At 41.3% G+C, this 18,362-nt stretch overlaps 1 protein-coding gene across 1 annotated transcript in view; it reads right to left on the reverse strand.

The window, feature by feature from the left end:
* Nucleotides 1-18,362, reverse strand: part of ANTXR1 (ANTXR cell adhesion molecule 1) — a 267,298-nt gene that overhangs the window by 147,940 nt on the left and 100,996 nt on the right. Inside the window, exons 3-8 of the mRNA XM_040345902.1 lie at nt 18,237-18,308; nt 15,620-15,701; nt 13,075-13,108; nt 11,944-12,023; nt 8,461-8,529; nt 5,780-5,860 (exon numbers count right to left, since the gene is read on the reverse strand). Coding sequence (XP_040201836.1) covers nt 5,780-5,860; nt 8,461-8,529; nt 11,944-12,023; nt 13,075-13,108; nt 15,620-15,701; nt 18,237-18,308 — 418 coding nt within the window. The remainder of the gene's footprint in view (nt 1-5,779; nt 5,861-8,460; nt 8,530-11,943; nt 12,024-13,074; nt 13,109-15,619; nt 15,702-18,236; nt 18,309-18,362) is intronic.

The raw sequence follows: 18,362 nt of genomic DNA on the forward strand, positions 1-18,362 counted from the left end.
AAAAAAGCTGCCTAACTTAACTTTCAGCAGTTAAGTTACACTGACTTAAAATTTCTACCTAAGTGCCTGATCCACAAAGCACTTACCTAGAAATTACACGCCGTGTAACTTAAGTGCCTCCGTCGCAAGGCGGTCCTCCTCTCCGTTTAAAATTTAAATGAGGCGCGCTCCCGCGCCGGCCGTACTGCGCATGCGTGTGACGTAATTTTCCCGACGTGCAGCGCGCGAACGTAATTGACGCCGGGCTTTGTGGATTGCGACGGGACACTAAAGTTGCGACGGGTGAAAAAAAATATACGCGCCGGGAAAACAAATAATTATAAAAAAAAATGACAGCGTCGCTCGGCATGCATTCCTGAGAGGGAGAACTCCATGCCAATTTTCAAAGAAAAAAACGGCATGGGTTCCCCCCCAGGAGCATACCAGGCCCTTAGGTCTGGTATGGGTTGTAAGGAGACCCCCCCTACGCCGAAAATTCGACGTAGGGGGTCCCCCTACAATCCATACCAGACCCGTATCCAAAGCACGCTACCCGGCCGGTCAGGAAAGGGAGTGGGGACGAGCGAGCGCCCCCCCCTCCTGAGCCATGCCAGGCCGCATGCCCTCAACATGGGGGGGTTGGGTGCTCTGGGGCAGGGGGGTGCACTGCGGGCCCCCCCACCCCAGAGCACCCTGTCCCCATGTTGATGAGGACAGGACCTCTTCCCGACAACCCATCATGCTCCGGCAGGTACCCACGTGCACCCACCACGTGGGCACCTACCGGAGCATGATGGGACGGTGATGCCTATATAAATGGGATGCAAGGCGCGCTTCCATCATTGCAGTGACAAGAGGCGACGTGTCAACATCGGAAGAGGGGAGAAGAACAGAAGAGAAGAAGGTGACGTCACAGAAGACCGCGCTGGCTGCCTGTTAGTAATTGAGCTAACACACGAAGATAGCAGGCAGCCAGCGCTGAAGGAGAAGGCACCGGACAGCTGCAGAAGAACCGGGGTTCGCCGAGTCAACAGCGGAGAGCGGCGAAGATAGAAGAAGACCCCCGGAGAGCGGAGAAGACCCCCCCCGGAGAGCGGAAGAAGAAGCCCCCCCCGGAGAGCGGAGAAGACCCCCGGAGAGCGGAAGAAGAAGCCCCCCCTGGTATTAGAGCTAATAAAGAAGACAGGGGGGGCCTCCGGAGCAGACTAATAAATTATTTTAAAAACCCTTGTGTTGTGTGTTTAATAACTTTAACTTTTTGCCTCCAGGTGAATGGGTAGGGGTACGATGTACCCCATATCCATTCACTTAGGGTGGGGGGCCGGTATCTGGGGGCCCCCTTATTTGAGGGGACTCCCAGATTCCGATAAGCCCCCGCCCGCAGACCCCGACAACCAACGGCAAGGGTTGTCGGGAAGAGGTCCAGTCCTCATCAACATGGGGACAGGGTGCTCTGGGGTGGGGGGGCCCGCAGTGCGCCCCCCTGCCCCAGAGCACCCAACCCCCCCATGTTGAGGGCATGCGGCCTGGCACGGCTCAGGAGGGGGGGGCGCTCGCTCGTCCCCACTCCCTTTCCTGACCGGCCGGGTAGCGTGCTTTGGATACGGGTCTGGTATGGATTGTAGGGGGACCCCCTACGTCGAATTTTCGGCGTAGGGGGGGTCTCCTTACAACCCATACCAGACCTAAGGGCCTGGTATGCTCCTGGGGGGGGAACCCATGCCGGTTTTGAATTTACAAATTGCCGTGGAGTTCTCCCTCAGGAATGCATACCAAATGCCGTTGCTTGAATGGGCCTTTACAAGGTGTGACTAATTTTCCACATTGTAAAACCAGCCCTAGTTTTGTGCAAGCAAATCGGAACTTACGCAGAAATCACAATGATGAAAAGCGTTGTGGATCTGCTTAAGTCCTCATTTGCATACTCAAAGCTGCATTTCAATGAGAAATGCCCCCAGCGGCGGATGCGGTACTGCATCCTAAGATCTGACCGTGTAAGTGTCTTACACATGTCAGATTTTCTGCCTAACTTTGGAAAAAGCCTTTTGAGGATCAGTTCCATAGTTAGAAACAGGGATACGCAGGCGGAACATCAGTTCCGCCTGCGTATCCCTTTTGAGGATCTGGCCCTATATTTTTTTATTTTCTATTTTTTTTTTCACAAAAGTGGAGTTACTCTTTAGCAACACTACAGATAGTGTACTGTGGACTTGCAGTTAGGGGGTCAGCTCAGCATATCTGTACTATGTTATTAATAGATAAGCAGAGTCTGATAGTGATGAACAAATATGGCTGCCTTTATGTTTCAAATGACACATACAACAAGGTAAACACATTTTGAGAAGATTATTTTATTTAAGCTGATGTCTTATCTTCTTTTACTAGCTTTGAATTCACTGTATATTTCATTGTATAAAGAAAGGCAATGGATAAGAATCACAGTAACCCAATTTAAACATTTTTAACTACTGAGAGAGTCTGTCATGACGTGAGTTGTTATTCTCAGGGCCTGAACCCACATGTCTGGATTTGCACGGAATCTCTGCACTTGCCTAAGGGATGGAAGCTGCAATCTGAGAAATTGATGAGCTTTTGTTTTCTTAGATCCTGCTGATTTACTATTATATTACAAATCAAAATGGGATTAAAGAAGATTTTTTAAAGGTTTCCTAAATAATCAACTCTAAAGCAATTTTCTAAAGTCAATTCTCAGTCTCTTTCTCCCTCGACAGATTTCTGGCATCTCATAATTATCCAGTCATGCTTATTAAATGCATAATAACGATCAAACAAAGGTGAAATGGTCATGCTTAGTCTTGCATAGACGTCTTCATATTAAGCAGAAATTCTGACACATTGTAACTGACATATCTTGCATATGTAAAGAGCAGTACCCTACAGCAATCAATCAGCAATCACTGACCACTTTAGCATAATGACAATTACAATCTGTTGAATTTATTGTACAGCATCGTGTTAAATAGTCTAAACTATACATATACATTATATTTGGGATATGATGTGTGTTTACAAATGATACATGTTTTAGGGGATTCCTTTCTAGTCATGCTTTTTTTTTAAATACAGGGCATGTGGGGACAATTTCCCTGTTAGCCCCCTAGGCAGTGCTTATCTACAATAACTAGACACAGTAGGTAATGGAAACAATCTTTTCAGTCCAGGGGACCAAGTTTGGGGGGGTTTAACTTAATGCAGAGAATACGCTAAGGTACAAAAATAGACTTTAGTACCACTTTAATCTACTTATTTAAAAAAGAACCTAGTTGTAAAAGTTTGACACTTTTGGTATGGCCATAGTATTAGAATGAACAGATATGCATATTACTGCAGAAAAATCCCCTAATTAATCCAATTACGACTGGGCTACCATCATTGAAAAATCTTGTTTGGGTGATTTATGTCTATAAACCCTAAGGCCGCGTACACACAGTCGTTCCAAACCGATGAGAATGGTCCGACGGGCCATTTCCATCGGTTCACCGCTGAAGTGGCCTGATGGTCTGATGTGCGTACACACCATCATTCCAAAAGCCGATCGGTTCAGAACGCGGTGACGCGGTCAAACACACGACGTGCTGAATAAAACGAAGTTCAATGCTTCCAAGCATGCGTTGACTTGATTCTGAGCATGCGCGGGTTTTGAACCGATGCTTTCTGTACTAACCATCGGTTTGGACCGATCAGGCAGCGGGCCATCGGTTCGATTTTAAAGCATGTTTTAAAATTTTGGACTGAAGGACAACAGACCGATGGGCTATACACACGGTCGGTTTGGACCGATGAAACTGAACCTCGGTCCATTTTAATGGGTTTTGTCCGACGTGTGTACGCTGCCTTAGTGTGGAAAATAGAACTGCATATTACATTCAGAAATTGAGTTTTAGCTCTTGAGCTGTTTCTGATCTGCAGCAACAAGTTTTATGTTTTTTTTTTAATCATACTTTACCTAGATGAATGCTTCATCTATCCCCCATCATCTCCATGAGCAGAGAGCTGGTGACGGTCTTCCAGCGTCTCTCTGCTTTGCCCCCCCCTACCCACACTCACTAGAGCGCTGGGCTATGGAGGGGGCGGGAGCAGCCTGCTCAGGCTCTCAGCGGTTTGCTGAGAGGCTGAGCCGGGTGCCAGTCCAGGCATGTGGGTGGGTCCCGAACATATGGTTGCAATCTTTCCCAAGCCTGGACCAGCTCTGTGACGTCAGCTGACAGCGGGCTCTAGCCTGCTGTCTGCTGAAAACAGGTCACAGGAGTACAAAACAAACTGCACTCCTCTGATTCACAGGTGAAGTACAGCGAAAGAAGCTTTGCCTGTACTTCTCCTTTAACATTTACCACATAGTATGGTGTTGTTAGGTTGAGTTTAGAATACATACACCAAATAACTGAGGATGAATAGGCTATGTGACCCAGTCATGAGATAATGTGCCAGGGTCATGTATAAAACAGAAGTTTTCTTCAAAGTTCATCGCTGACACACAAATGCAACTTTAATTATATTTCCTGAGACTTTAATTATATTTCCTGAGACTTTAATTATATTTCCTGAGACTGCAATTTTTTAGGGTTATTTCCTAACCTCTTTAGATAGAGTAATACTGACATTTCTGCTCCAGTAGTGATATGTATATGATCTGTTAGCATACATCCCTGCATCTCTCATCAAGCTTGAATCTTTAATCTCTTTCTCATCTGGAAATTTTCCATCTTATTTAATTCATGCTCAGATTGTTCCAGTTCCATAGAATGCCTCTACTGGGCATTCTGTTGCTTTCACTTTATCTCTAACTTTCTTTTTTCTTTCTCTTGAATTTTCATCTAATTTGGGAAGTTTTCAGTTTAAAGTGGAGGTTTACCCTATAAAAACACTGCATCCAGCCCAGTTGTGCATATAAAATGACACTGACCTTTTTTTATTCTTTTCCGTAGATAGCGTTTAGCCGTGGAATTCACCGCGGCTTCCGGGTAGGGAATCCCGCGGGAGTGGGCGTTCCTATTGACATGCCAATTGATTGACATGCTAAACGACGGCGCACACAGCGCGTCACGACATCCCGTTACTTTAAGTTCTTTCAAATTCTAAGGAAATAACTAGTAAAGTCTATTCATTCCAGAATGTTAAAGTGGAAGTAAACCCTCCTATCGTTTTCATCCAAGGAAGCTGCCATCTTGGCCTCTGTTTTAATCTTCAACTGCCATAATGCTGCACATGTGATCAGTTATGACACCAGCCATTGGATGGTTTGAAAGTTTGGTTGAGAGCACATCCAATGTGACAGCTACATTCCCGGCATGTGCCGGAAATGTAACCGTTTTTGAAACGGTTAAATTTATGGATTTACTTCCGATTTAAAAGCAAACAAAATCTTGAACTACTTTTAAAAGTTATTCAAATGTTTTGAGTATTTTCCCAAGAATTTTCAAACAAATTTTAGTTCGAAATTTTCCTTGTGTATAACCAGCTTTAGTAACTCTCCCCCTTGTTCTGCATCATAATTGTCCATTGCAAAACATACACTTTATTACCAAAAGTATTTGGATAAATCCTCTCGTGTGTACTAGGCATAAGGTTGCAGTAAGATGAGTATGCACAACAGTTCATTTATAACAATGTACTGTTTCAAGATAATGCATAAGGACATGGATGAAAAGCATGTAATTGAATAATATAATTATTTGATGAATTTCTCAGATCAATCTGTTCTTATGAGAGGACATGGGAGATTAAAAATTCATTCCATCTGCTTTTCTCTAAGTGTTTGTAAAGACTATATAGTACTTACTGAGCCTATGATATCATGAAGTGCTTCAAAGCCCCCATTTACAGGGAAGACATGGTCTCTGCTGTCAGCTATTCGTGCCAGCTTGAGTCCCCGCGGGAGGAAAAAGAAAGAATGTTATAACAGACAAAGAATCCAACTGTAGCAACAAAATATTCTGTATAATCATGTTTTTTTAGTCTAGTCCTGAATGCACTCTAGATAGTTTTATAATAATAAACTTCAGTTCTAATAACATGAACAAAGATAGTAGAAAAGTCACATACAGTATGTTACCTTAAAGCGTTTCTTCACCCTAGCAGTCAAAAATTAAAACTCAGCAGCTACAAATACCGTAGCTGCTGAATATTAATATTAGAATACTTACCTGTCTAGGGATCCAGCGCTGTCCTTACTCTTCAGCCACCTTTGGGTGAGGGCACCGACATGTTTACTTTGGAAAGCCGACTGTGACTGCTTGCGGCTTCACAGCCAGCTTCCCACTGCGCATGCACAAGCCACGCTACACTTTGTAAGCAGTCCCGCAGCTTTCCGGGACCTGGGATGTGTCCTAGGAGACTGTGAGGGTAAGAGGAGGGGTCAATCTTCCACTCAGATTGCTGCGGGAAGACATGTGCACTACCAAAAAATTTGTTTAGCTTTGTTCTCGTTTCATACGTTTTTTAAATTTCGTTTATCGGATCTTTCGTTATGATTGGCATTCGTTACTTTGGATCATTCCTTACTTCGGATGCATTCATATTCGTTACGTTCACTAACAGTTACTAGTCAAATTTGAAAGGAAAGTCCAATAAAAATTTAAATCTAATCTATCCCAAATTAACTGCTATGGCGTAGAGACCTGAATAGAATAATTACTGATCAGCTATTTTACCTATAATTTAATAGTATATAATAGTTTCTAATAATAAATAATAATACAAACTTTAATAGGTAGAAATGTAATTATAATAGAAAATACGAAAAAAAATTATCCAAATGTAATAGATTTGTTAAAGGGTCACTAAAGGAAAAAAAATGTTTTGCTGAAATGACTGTTTACAGGGTATAGAGACATAATAGTTAACTGATTCCTTTTAAAAACGATTAAAAATAGATAAAAATCAATCATATAATGTACCTGTAGTTTTTTAATTTTGTTTTTGCATTTAATTTCGTTTTAGCATGTTATGCTGTATCTGTGCTGGACAGTGCCATAGAGCAATATTGGTTTGAAAACGAAACTAAAATCTCCCAGTACTGTGGTGATCAGGAAACAGACAACCAGGAAGTGTCCAAAACAGAGGAGAATTACAGCAACATCAGAGCAAAAACGAACAATGAGGACATGAAACCAGGACTGCAGTACGGTAAAGGAAGCTATTTAGCTAAAAAAAATTCCTTTAGTGACCCTTTAAACTCGCAGGTTGATTTGTTTTTCGTTCTTCCGGATTTTTGTTCTTTCAGATCTTTTTTCTTTCTTGTTTTTGTTCTTTCTGACAATTTTTTTTCATATGCATTCGTAATGAAACGAATTGTACGTGTCTAGCCATGGGATCCAACCAGAAGTGGGAGCGGGTACCTGTCAAAGCCAGGTACCCACTCTCCTTTCCCCAAAAAGTGCCAAAACAAACCTGCTTTGAGACTTAAAGCGGAGCGCCACACAAAAGGCGAAGCTCTGCTTGTTCGTACACCCCCCCCCCCTTTCACTGCCACATTTGTCACTTTTGAGGGGGGGCGTTTACCTGCTTTTGACAGGTACCCGCTCCCACTTCCAGATAAGATCACTGCACGGCACGCACAGCAGCGATCTACAACATATTCGACCCCTCTTCCTTCCCCCTGTTGCATTCTGGGACCTGTGTGTGTCTCAGAAGATTGCGGAACCATTCAGAAAGCGCAGCACAACTCGCATATGCGCAGTAGGAGACTGGCTGTGAAGCCTGAAAGCTTACTTGCAATGCCGGCGCCTGCAGCCAAAGCCCATGGACGAATCAGCTTGGGGTGCAGACATTGCGGGAGCCCTGTACAGGTTACTGTTCTTATATTAAAAGTCAGCAGCTACAGTATTTGTAGCTGCTGACTTTAACATTTTTTTTTCAGATGCTCTACTTACCTGCTCTGTGCAATGGTAGAGAGCAATATCTTCCCTCCTCTTCTGCGATCCCACGCCTTTGCTGTCTGCTCCTATTCTATTCTAAATGCCCCCATAGCAAGCTGTGTGCTATTGGGGAGTGGGCACTTGTGCTGGCATGCGTCTATAGACACACCTCACAGGATTTGATTGACAGCCCCTACTCCCGCAGCTGCCCCTGTGTCCTGTGGGCAGAGGGAGAGAGAGCAGTGCTGCTGCAGATGGGCAAAGCACTGGATCAAAAGAGCAGCCAGGTAAGTTTTTAGGGGTTGCCTGGGGAAGCTGATCATAGAAGTTTTTTTTTCCTTAATGCAGAGAAAACAATCAGGTAAAAAAAACTTTAAGCCTTTAGAACCACTTTAAGTGGGCGCTAGTTTTAATTTCCAAATTATGCGTAAAAATAATATATACTAAAAAAAATAAAAATATTTACCAATAAATGATCTTAATAAATGCATGATATCATAACATAGCATAATTTCTCTAATAATAATATCAGGATCAGTAGTAATAATATCAGGATCATCAAGTTTATCTATTTCTGATTCTTTCAATGCAATAAACATATTACCTGTGTCTCATTGAAGTCTTTCACTCCTACACAATAAACTTGAGCTCCCAAGTCACGAGACCTGTTAGCCTAAAAGGGATATAGAAAAGTTAATATTAACATAAAAGAACTATATATACAAATTAATTACATGAACATAATAATAGATCACACCTATAACTGTAAACATTATTTGTATTATTGACTGTAGCAATGGAGAATCTGGTTGTGTTTGGCACTCTTAAATGAGGCCCATATTCTGGTTGATGAAACTAAGGGTTCCAGTGGTTACAGTGTAGTCATTTAACAGCCGACAGTAGGGATCTGAAGTAAGCATCCTATTGCTGGCCCTTATCAGGCAAAAAATATATTCTCACTTTATCTTTGACAACAGAGCACGTTTGCCAGTGGGGCTGATACTGATTTAGCAATGACGTAGTTTAACTGACACTTGGGTAAGCTGTTAATAGTAACATTCACAATTTTTTCAAGATCCAGTCCATATAGTATGCATCACCAGAGGACCCATCATAATCACCAAAATTGGCAAGTTGGGTCTATGCATTAAAATTATTGGGTAGCATTACCGTATTTGGCGGCGTATAAGGCGACTGGGCGTATAAGACGACTCCCTAATTTTCCAGCTAAATGTTGGTTTTGGGATATACTCACCGTATAAGACGACCCCCTTCCCCCCCTCACTGTGCCATTGCCTCACCTCACTGTGCCATTGCCTCACCATGCCATTACCTCACCTCACTGTGCCATTGCCTCACCTCACTGTGCCATTGCCTCACCTCACTGTGCCATTGCATCTCCGTGCCATTACCTCACCTCACTGTGCCATTGCCTCACCTCACTGTGCCATTGCCTCACCTCACTGTGCCATTTCCTCACCATGCCATTGCCTCGCCTCACCTCACTGTGCCATTGCCTCACCGTGCCATTGCCTCACTGTGCCATTGCCTCACCTCACATCGCCAATCTTCATTCCTTTATGCCTGACAGGCAAAATTTCTACCTAAGTGCCCGATCCACAAAGCACTTACCTAGAAATTTTCGGCTGTGTAATTTAAATCTGTCCGGCGCAAGGCGTGCCCAATCTAATGGGGCGAGTCCCATTTAAATTATGCGCGCTCCCGCGCCGCATGTACTGCGCATGCTCCCGACGTGATTTTCCCAACGTGCTTTGCGCAAAGTTACGTTACGCCGAGTTTTGTGAATCGCGCCGGGTAAAAAAAATTTGCGTCGGGAAAAAAAAGAGATGCGGCGGAAAAAAAAAAAAATTAAAAAAAAATTTGACAGCATCGTGGGAAAGAAGGGTCTACTTTTACATGGTGTACTAACTTTACACTTTGTAAAAGTAGCCCTAATTTTGCGTTTGCAAACTAACAACTTACGGAGACTTCACGAAGGGAAACTGCTTCGTGGATCTCCGTAAGTGCTAATTTGCATACCCAACGCGGAATTTCGACGAGAAATGCCCCCAGCGGCGGCCAAGGTACTGCATCCTAAGATCCGACAGTGTAAAACTATTGAAAAAATAAATATTGTTGCGCAGACCCAATCTAAAGTGCAAAAAAGTATTTTTATCAGCCGCGTCTTAAGTGTGCCATACAGCACAAAACAAACATAATAGAAAAAGGAAGTCGCGCTAATTTAAAGTAATATAATGAACCACCAGTGACTAACAAACAATAAATTAGAAACGGTTCAATATATGATGGTAAAAACCACCAATGCTGTGAGTATAAATTGTGAATGACTACTGGATATCGTAAATGTCTCTGCAGTTGATATTCACAGATTGACAATCTAGGCAAGCCAAGAGGTTTTAAAGCAGTCCACAGGTGTAGTGATGAAAGGATTTCAGGTAACAGTGATGACAACCACGCTGTGTTCAGAACAAACAGGAGACCTCCACCACAGATAATACTGACTCTTACCAGAATTCAGTAAGTATATAGCGTAAAAATCAGATCCAGCAGCAGCCCAAATGGTTATCTTCAACTAGCGATATCCCACTGAGGGAACTCTCCATTCATTAGTGATCACCATTAAATCCAAGCTCCACAGATCTCTTCCACAGAGAACTTTCCAGATGCAGCTTGTGAAAATCTCAAGATCTCACCCAGCACCTCCTGTACTCTCCTCAATACCATAGAGTTCTGGGGGAGATAAGGGGATTTCCCCAGCCTTCCTTCTTTCCCTCCTTCTCTCCGGCCCCCTCCACACCCTCCTCAGCAACTCAACACATTCTTCAGAAAGATGCAGCGTGATGAGCAGTGACACTAACTCCGCACAGCACGGGGGGACTTCAGCCTGTACTGAGGGCAGGAGCCAGCCGACAATCCGAGGACAGCCCGGCCATTCACAAGCTGCATCTGGAAAGTTCTCTGTGGAAGAGATCTGTGGAGCTTGGATTTAATGGTGATCACTAATAAATAGTGTAAAACTATTACACCTGCCAGATCTTAGGAATATCTATGCGTAACTGATTCTGTGAATCAGTCGCATAGATAGAAACAGGGATACGACGGCGTATCAGTAGATACGCCGGCGTATCCCTTTTGTGGATCTGGCCCAGAGAGTCCAATAAGACTGGCAAATTTCAGTTATATGTGCTATATCAAAAATGTATGCAAACTGCAAAGTAGTATTACTGATGACCACATTAGTATATGGCCCAAGTTGCATGATATTCAAGCTTTTCTCAACCTAAAAATAAAAATGTAATGTATTGCAGATTACAAGTTCTTAAATGCAATGACTGTTTTCATGTTTGCTTTATTTTCTCTTGGGCATCCTGCCCATAACACACTTCCTGTTCCACGCTGACAATGATTACAGGCATACCCCACTTTTAAGTACACAATAGGGTTTATTTACTAAAGCTAGAAAGCACAAAATCAGGCTCACTTATGCATACAAAACAATGAGCTTCTAGGTTTTATTACCAGGCTTAATTGAACAAGCTGGGGTTAGAAGCTCATTGGTTTATATGCAGAAGTGAGCCTGATTTTGCGCTTTCCAGCTTTAGTAAATAAACCCCATTGTGTACTTAAAATTGGGGTATGCCTGTACTCACTGTTCTATATCTATGGAGGTGCAGCATTGTCACCCCAGGCTACTCTCCTGATGTGGACTGCACACACTGCCCCTCTCTTCATCTTCAACACATAGATGGGTGTTGCTTTGTAGTTCAGAGAAGGTAGCTGGGAAAGCTACATTGTTAGAGATTTCAGTTCAGTCCACAGGAATTTCAAAGGACGTACGGTTTCCAAAAAGTTTAACAGGTATATTTGTACTTGTACAAAAGGTACTGAAAACTGAAAATGAATGCTGCCACCATATGCAAGACTGGTTTGTTGCAATATATGATATTTTTTATTTTGGGTTTAAATACACGTTGACTTGTACTCTTATTGCCTCTAATGCTCTTTGTTACAGGGATACAATATTTTGGCTTTAGATTTTCAGTTATTTGCAGCATTTGATTGCTACCTCTCGCTCTGCGTAATAAAGCAGGTCCTCGTGCAGTTCCCCATCGGTCAGGGCAATGATGACACTCGCTGTCCTGAAACCTGGAAGGAAAAAAGACAAGTTGTTAATAATTAAGAGTATGCAATAGGTTTATATTCAATTACTTTCATTCAAATGATGTTAATGCATGAAAGCACCCTTCACACAAAAACTGACAATAACTGGGCAACTTGGAGGGTTGATTCACTGACATGACCACCACATATGTTAAGGCACATAGCCACTGTATGATATTTCCCATGTTGTCTTAATAATTCAATACATCTGTATGGCACAGTGTGACAAAGCAAGTTGGAAAAATCTACTGGTGTATAGCCAACTCTTAAAGTTCAGCTGAAATTTTTTAAACGGAATATAGTTCATGTTAACAAAAAAAAGCTAATCTTTCACTTACAAAGAGGCAACATGTTGTTAAAAAAAATAATAAAAGAATAAAAAATGGAAACACGATATCATATAATTTTATAGTCATTGTTATGTTATTGGACAATGGGCATACCTAAACTGAACCACTCAGCAGCAAAATAAAAAAGGAGGAATTCTACATGTTAGTTGCTTTTGTGGTTACATTGATTTCCTTTTGAAATTCTAAGGGCTCTTTAATAGAGCCCAATGAAGGCCATCAAAGTCATGGTGATGGTGTGCACCCATGGAAATGGGGGTTAGCCTATCCAGAAGGTCTGGGGAAAGGTAGCTTAAGCCTGTCTGTATTGTATACAGACCCTTCACCAGTTCGCTAAGAAAATACTGTATGTGGAAGCTGCCATTCTCAACTTCATGCATGGAATAGCTTACTCTAGTATTGAACCAACAGCTTCATTATTCTTAAAAGTTACGGATCTAGAATCAAATTGCTGATCAGGAGATCTACCTTTCCCCTGGCCTTAATTACTATATGCCTGTCTGCAGATTAGGGTGACATTCTGGGAGTTAGCATTTGCAAAAACAAATAGCAGATTGAGCATAGCCAATGTCTTGCTCTGTTATAATGCAATAGGTTATATCTGATAATTATAGGTGATATGCACTCCTTAAATAGTGATTATTACAGAATGCATCAATGTCCACCCATGGCAACCCAGTTTTACATACCTTTGTGATTCTCATGATAGATTTGTTCACTGGCCTGGACAAAATAAATGAAAAAAAGGATGATTTTAGCAAGCATAAAGTTAATTGGATAGCTAAACATGTTTAATAAAGCAGTGGAAGTCAATCAGTATGTGCTAAAAACTGTGAAACATAGCAGATCAGAAAAACTGAATAGCCAATAGTAATCAATCATAATGAACAATTCACAAATGTCTCAAGGCTGTCCCTGCTCCACCACACCGGCATAATGCAGAGCCGCTAATCGAATATACAGGCATACCCCAATTTTAAGTACACAATGGGGTTTATTTACTAAAGCTGGAAAGCGCAAAATCAGGCTCACTTCTGCATATAAACCAATGAGCTTCTAACCCCAGCTTGTTCAATTAAGCCTGGTAATAAAACCTAGAAGCTCATTGTTTTGTATGCATAAGTGAGCCTGATTTTGTGCTTTCTAGCTTTAGTAAATAAACCCTATTGTGTACTTAAAAGTGGGGTATGCCTGTATTTTACTCTCTGAGTCTAATTATTCTCCATAAAATACAGCCCTGAAGAAGGCAGAGGCAATTATTTTTAAAAGGCATTGGCTCTACTTGTATACTTTTATCTTCAATAAACAACTATAAAAATAAATCAGGTGAGACTTTTTGGACATCGGGTGCTCCTCTCCAGTCACCCAAGAATTCACAAACGTGACCTCAATAAAGTGAAAAGTGAAATCTGATTAGCTTCTATGGATTACAAATCTTTTTACATTATCTTTGTTTCTATCACGTGGCAAAAAAAGCTTTTAAATGATAGTGTAAAGAGCCATTGTCATAGCTTGTTTACTACAGTATAGCCAAGTAACTTGTGCACGGTTCATCTGTGATTTTTTTCTTTAGTTAGTATGCGGCTTCCTTTTTTTCATAGTGCAACTTTTATCTCTGAATGACCCTACAAATGTTTGCTTGGTGAGCTTATTCACTGACAGAATGTCAGACCAGACCAAGAACATATATTGCATCTTTGATAGGTATCTTTCTGGTGACTGTATGGTATAGAGTGCAGTGCAGTGCAGATAACCTTGCCATATGTCTTCTTACACCATATATGACACCATACAATACATTTTTATTATTGCTCATAAGACTCAATACTCCAGAATCCATGCTTCAGCAGACAAATTATGAGGCTCCATCTTTAGAGTTAAAGGCACACTTAGGGGTTGACTTAAGCCCTGTACACACGATAGGAATTTCCGATGGAAAAAGTCAGATGGACTTTTTCCATCGGAAATTCTGACCGTGTGTATGCCCCATCGGAGTAATTCCATCAGAAATTCCAATGAATTACATTGGAGTTTAGATAGAAAACAAACATGTTCTATTTTACTCCGATGGAATTCCGATGTGATTTTGGTCGGACAAAGGTCCAACCGTGTGTACGGGGCTTCACTAAGACAAGACTGTGCACTTTGCAAAGTGAAGTTGCACTCTGCAAGTGCAGCTGCTACAGAACTTAGCAAATGAGGTAATGCTTCACTTTTTAAAAAATACCCAATCACGTGCAAGAAAAAATACAGCATTTTTGCTTGCACCCGGACATTCCAGGTTTTGAATCATGTGTCCAGGTTTCAGTCCACCTGAAACCCAGACACATTATTCAGACAGGAATGTGCCCCGGAACAGGGATTGACAGGAAGGTTGGGGGGGCACTCTGTGCGCCTTATTATTATTTTCTTGGGGGTACCCAAAGGTGTCACAAAGGTGTTACAATCCTATAAAACAAATTGCTGTGCGCCGCTAACGTTTTTGGGTTTGGCTTGAAGAAAAAGTGGCAACCCTAGTTGGAAAGCTACTGCAAATATGACTCTTATCAGTCCAGATGTTGATGGACGCCTGACTGAGCCCTTGTAGTTTATTGTAAACAAAGGGAACACAGAGACAGGGAATTACATCATAATCACGTGGTTCATGAAAAACATGACATTATTCAAGGATTAAACATAAGGTACACTTTGTGACATGAGAATGATTGTTGCACCTATGTCTGCATAAACAGCATGCTAACAGAGGGAGAAGATTAGAAATGCCTGAAAAGAAAAAGTAATAGAAGGAATATAGGATTTTTTTTGTAATATCAATAATAATCAATAATAAGGAACCCCTATATAAAGCAGTAAAGTAATACAAATAAAAAACATACATTAAGACAAAATGTATATTACAGCAAAATTAGTATTGACATTACGTTTGTTTTTTATGTTCTCTGGAGTGGACATGCAAATTAGTAATGTAATGTAGTAATGTATGTCACATTGCTAGTTATGAAGTAGTTGCTACCCCAGATGTGGAAAATAAAAACTCTCCTGTTGGAAATAAAAAAAGTCACATCCCCTATAATAATGGATTATGTGAGAAGTGACTTCATCTATTAAACTTATAATTACCACTGCATATAACAATACAACACATAAAGATAGGGAGCTGTCTACCATTAAGACACAAAGGTTTTTCAGTGCAGTTTTCGCCAATAGATGGTAATAGTTACACATAGTCCTTACCCTCTCAATTCCCTCATGCATGTAGGTATCTCCACCTGGAGTAACTTTATCGAGCTCTGACAAGCCTAGCTTGATTTGGTCTCTGTGGAAAAAAAAAGCAAATAATCCATCAGTAATTTTTTATAATAAAGTTTAAATACAGTAATTGAATCTGCTGTGGATTACTAATGTTATTCTGAGAAGTACTGAGAAGTACAAACTTAATTATCATTTTTTTTTTTCTATTATTTAGGTCCTGATCAAAGTACATGTACAGTCCCTTGAAAAAGTATTCATACACCTTGACATTTTCAATTTTTCTTCATGTTGCAACCAAAAACTTAAATGTATTTTATTGGGAATGTATGTGGTAGACCAACACAAAGTGGCACATAATTGTCAAGTTAAAAGAAAATGATAAATGGTTTTCAAAATTGCTTACAAATAAATATGTGAAAAGTGTGGGGTGCATTAGTATTCAGCCCCCCCGAGTCAATACTTTTTAGAACCTCCTTTCGCTGCAATTACAGCTACAAGTCTTTTTGGGGATGTCTCTACTAGCTTTGCACATCTAGAGTGAAATATTTGCCCATTCTTTTTTGCAAAATAGCTCAAGCTCTGTCAGATTAGATGGAGAGCGTCTGTGGACGGCAATTTTCAAGTCTTGCCACAGATTCTCAATTGGATTTAAAGCCCTGTACACACGATCTGTTTGTTTGATGAAAACGGACCGATGGACCGTTTTCATGTGTGGGCCCCATCGGTTTGTTTTCCATCAGTGAAAAAAAATAGAACATGTTTTAAAAATTTCCTATGGATAAAAAACTTATAGAAAAAAACGATCGTCTGTGTGGAACTCCATCGGAGAAAAATCCACGCATGCTCCGAATCAAGTCGACGCATGCTCAGGAGCATTGAAGTTAATTTTTCTCAGCACGTCGTAGTGTTTTACGTCACCGCGTTGGACACGGTCGGATTTTTGACTGATGGTGTGTAGGCAAGACTGATGAAAGTCAGTTTCATCGGATATCCGACGAAAAAATCCATCGGATTAGATTCCATCAGATATCTGATCGTGTGTACAGGGCTTAAGTTTGGATTTTGACTGGGTCATTCTAACAAATGAATATGCTTTAATCCAAACCATTTCATTGTAGCTCTGGCTGTATGTTTAGGGTTGTTATCCTGCTGGAAGGTGAACCTCTGGCACCATCCATCTTCCTATGAACTCTGACCAACTTCCTTGTCCCTGCTGAAGAAAAGCATCTCCACATCATAATGCTGCCACCACCATGTTTCACGTGGGGATGGTGTGCTCAGGGTGAAGTGCAGAGTTAGTTTTCTGCCACACATAGCGTTTTGCTTTTGGGACATAAAGTAAAATTTTGGTCTCATCTGACTAGAGCAGCTTCATCCACATGTTTGCTGTGTCCTCCACATGGCTTCTCGCAAACTGCAAACGGGACTTCTTATGGCTTTCATTTAACAATGGCTTTCTTCTTGCTAATCTTCCATAAAGACCAGATTTGTGGGGTGCACGACTAATAGTTGTCCTGTGGACAGATTCTCCCACCTGAGCTGTGGATCTCTGCAGCTCCTCCATAGTTACCATGGACCTCTTGGCTGCTTCTCTGATTAATGTTCTCCTTGCCTGGCCTGTCAGTTTAGGTGGACAGAAGTTTGCAGTTGTGCCATACTCTTTCCATTTTGGATTAAACAGTGCTCCGTTAGATGTTTAAAGCTTGAGAATTTTTTTAGTAACTAGTCCTGCTTTAAACTTCTCCACAACTTTATCCCTGACCTGTCTGGTGTTTTCCTTGGCCTTCATAAAGCTGCTTGTTCACCAAGGCTCTTTAACAAACCTCTGAGGGCTTCACAGAACAATTGCATTTAAATTGAGCTAAAATTACACACAAGTAGACTCTATTTACTAATTAGGTGACTTCTGAAGGCAATTGGTTCCATTAGATTTTAGTTAAGGGTATCAGAGTAAAGTGGGCTGAATACAAATGCACGCCACACTTTTCACATATTTATTTGTAAAAAAATTGGAATACGATGTATCATTTTCCTTCCACTTCACAATTATGTGCCACTTTGTGTTGGTCTATCACATAAAATATCATAAATAGGAGAATACAAGGTCCGGGGTGTGAGTCAGTGTGAGTAAGCTAATAATAATAATAATAATAGATAATGACATTTTCTTTCCTGCAATCATGGGTTTCAGGAAAGAAAATTGCTTGATTACCCCATCAACACAGTCACTATTGTGGTCTGCCCCCAATTATCACTGGTGGTGGCTATAGCAGCTGGCAGTAATTGAATGCAAAAAATCTGACAGGCTGGTTGTACTGAAGTCGATCAATGCATCAACTTTAGTACAGCCAGCTTGCCCAAAGATGGAAACTCGGCCAGTCCCTGCTGAACCTGCCGAGATTTGATCCACCTAAGGCCAACTTGAGAGTGTGTGCCTGTTGTGCTAGGTCAAAAGATGAGGTTAGGTTGAGAAGTTGAAAGGTAGTTTAATATTAAATTAATATTTATTAAGATTTAATATTTGCATACTTAAATATGCACACCCCCAACCCCACCTTTCTTTTTTCCGTTATGCCAGTCCTGTTGTTTCGGTACTCACCTGTCATCAGTCAGACGCATTAGGATTGACCCTCTCGTGGAAAAGACAATGAAGGACATTCTGAGTTGTGGGCTGTAAATAAAAAAAAATTATAGATATAAAGATATATACAGTAAATGCCTTGTT

Source organism: Rana temporaria, chromosome 3 (assembly GCF_905171775.1).
Source record: "Rana temporaria chromosome 3, aRanTem1.1, whole genome shotgun sequence".
Lineage (NCBI taxonomy): Eukaryota > Metazoa > Chordata > Amphibia > Anura > Ranidae > Rana > Rana temporaria.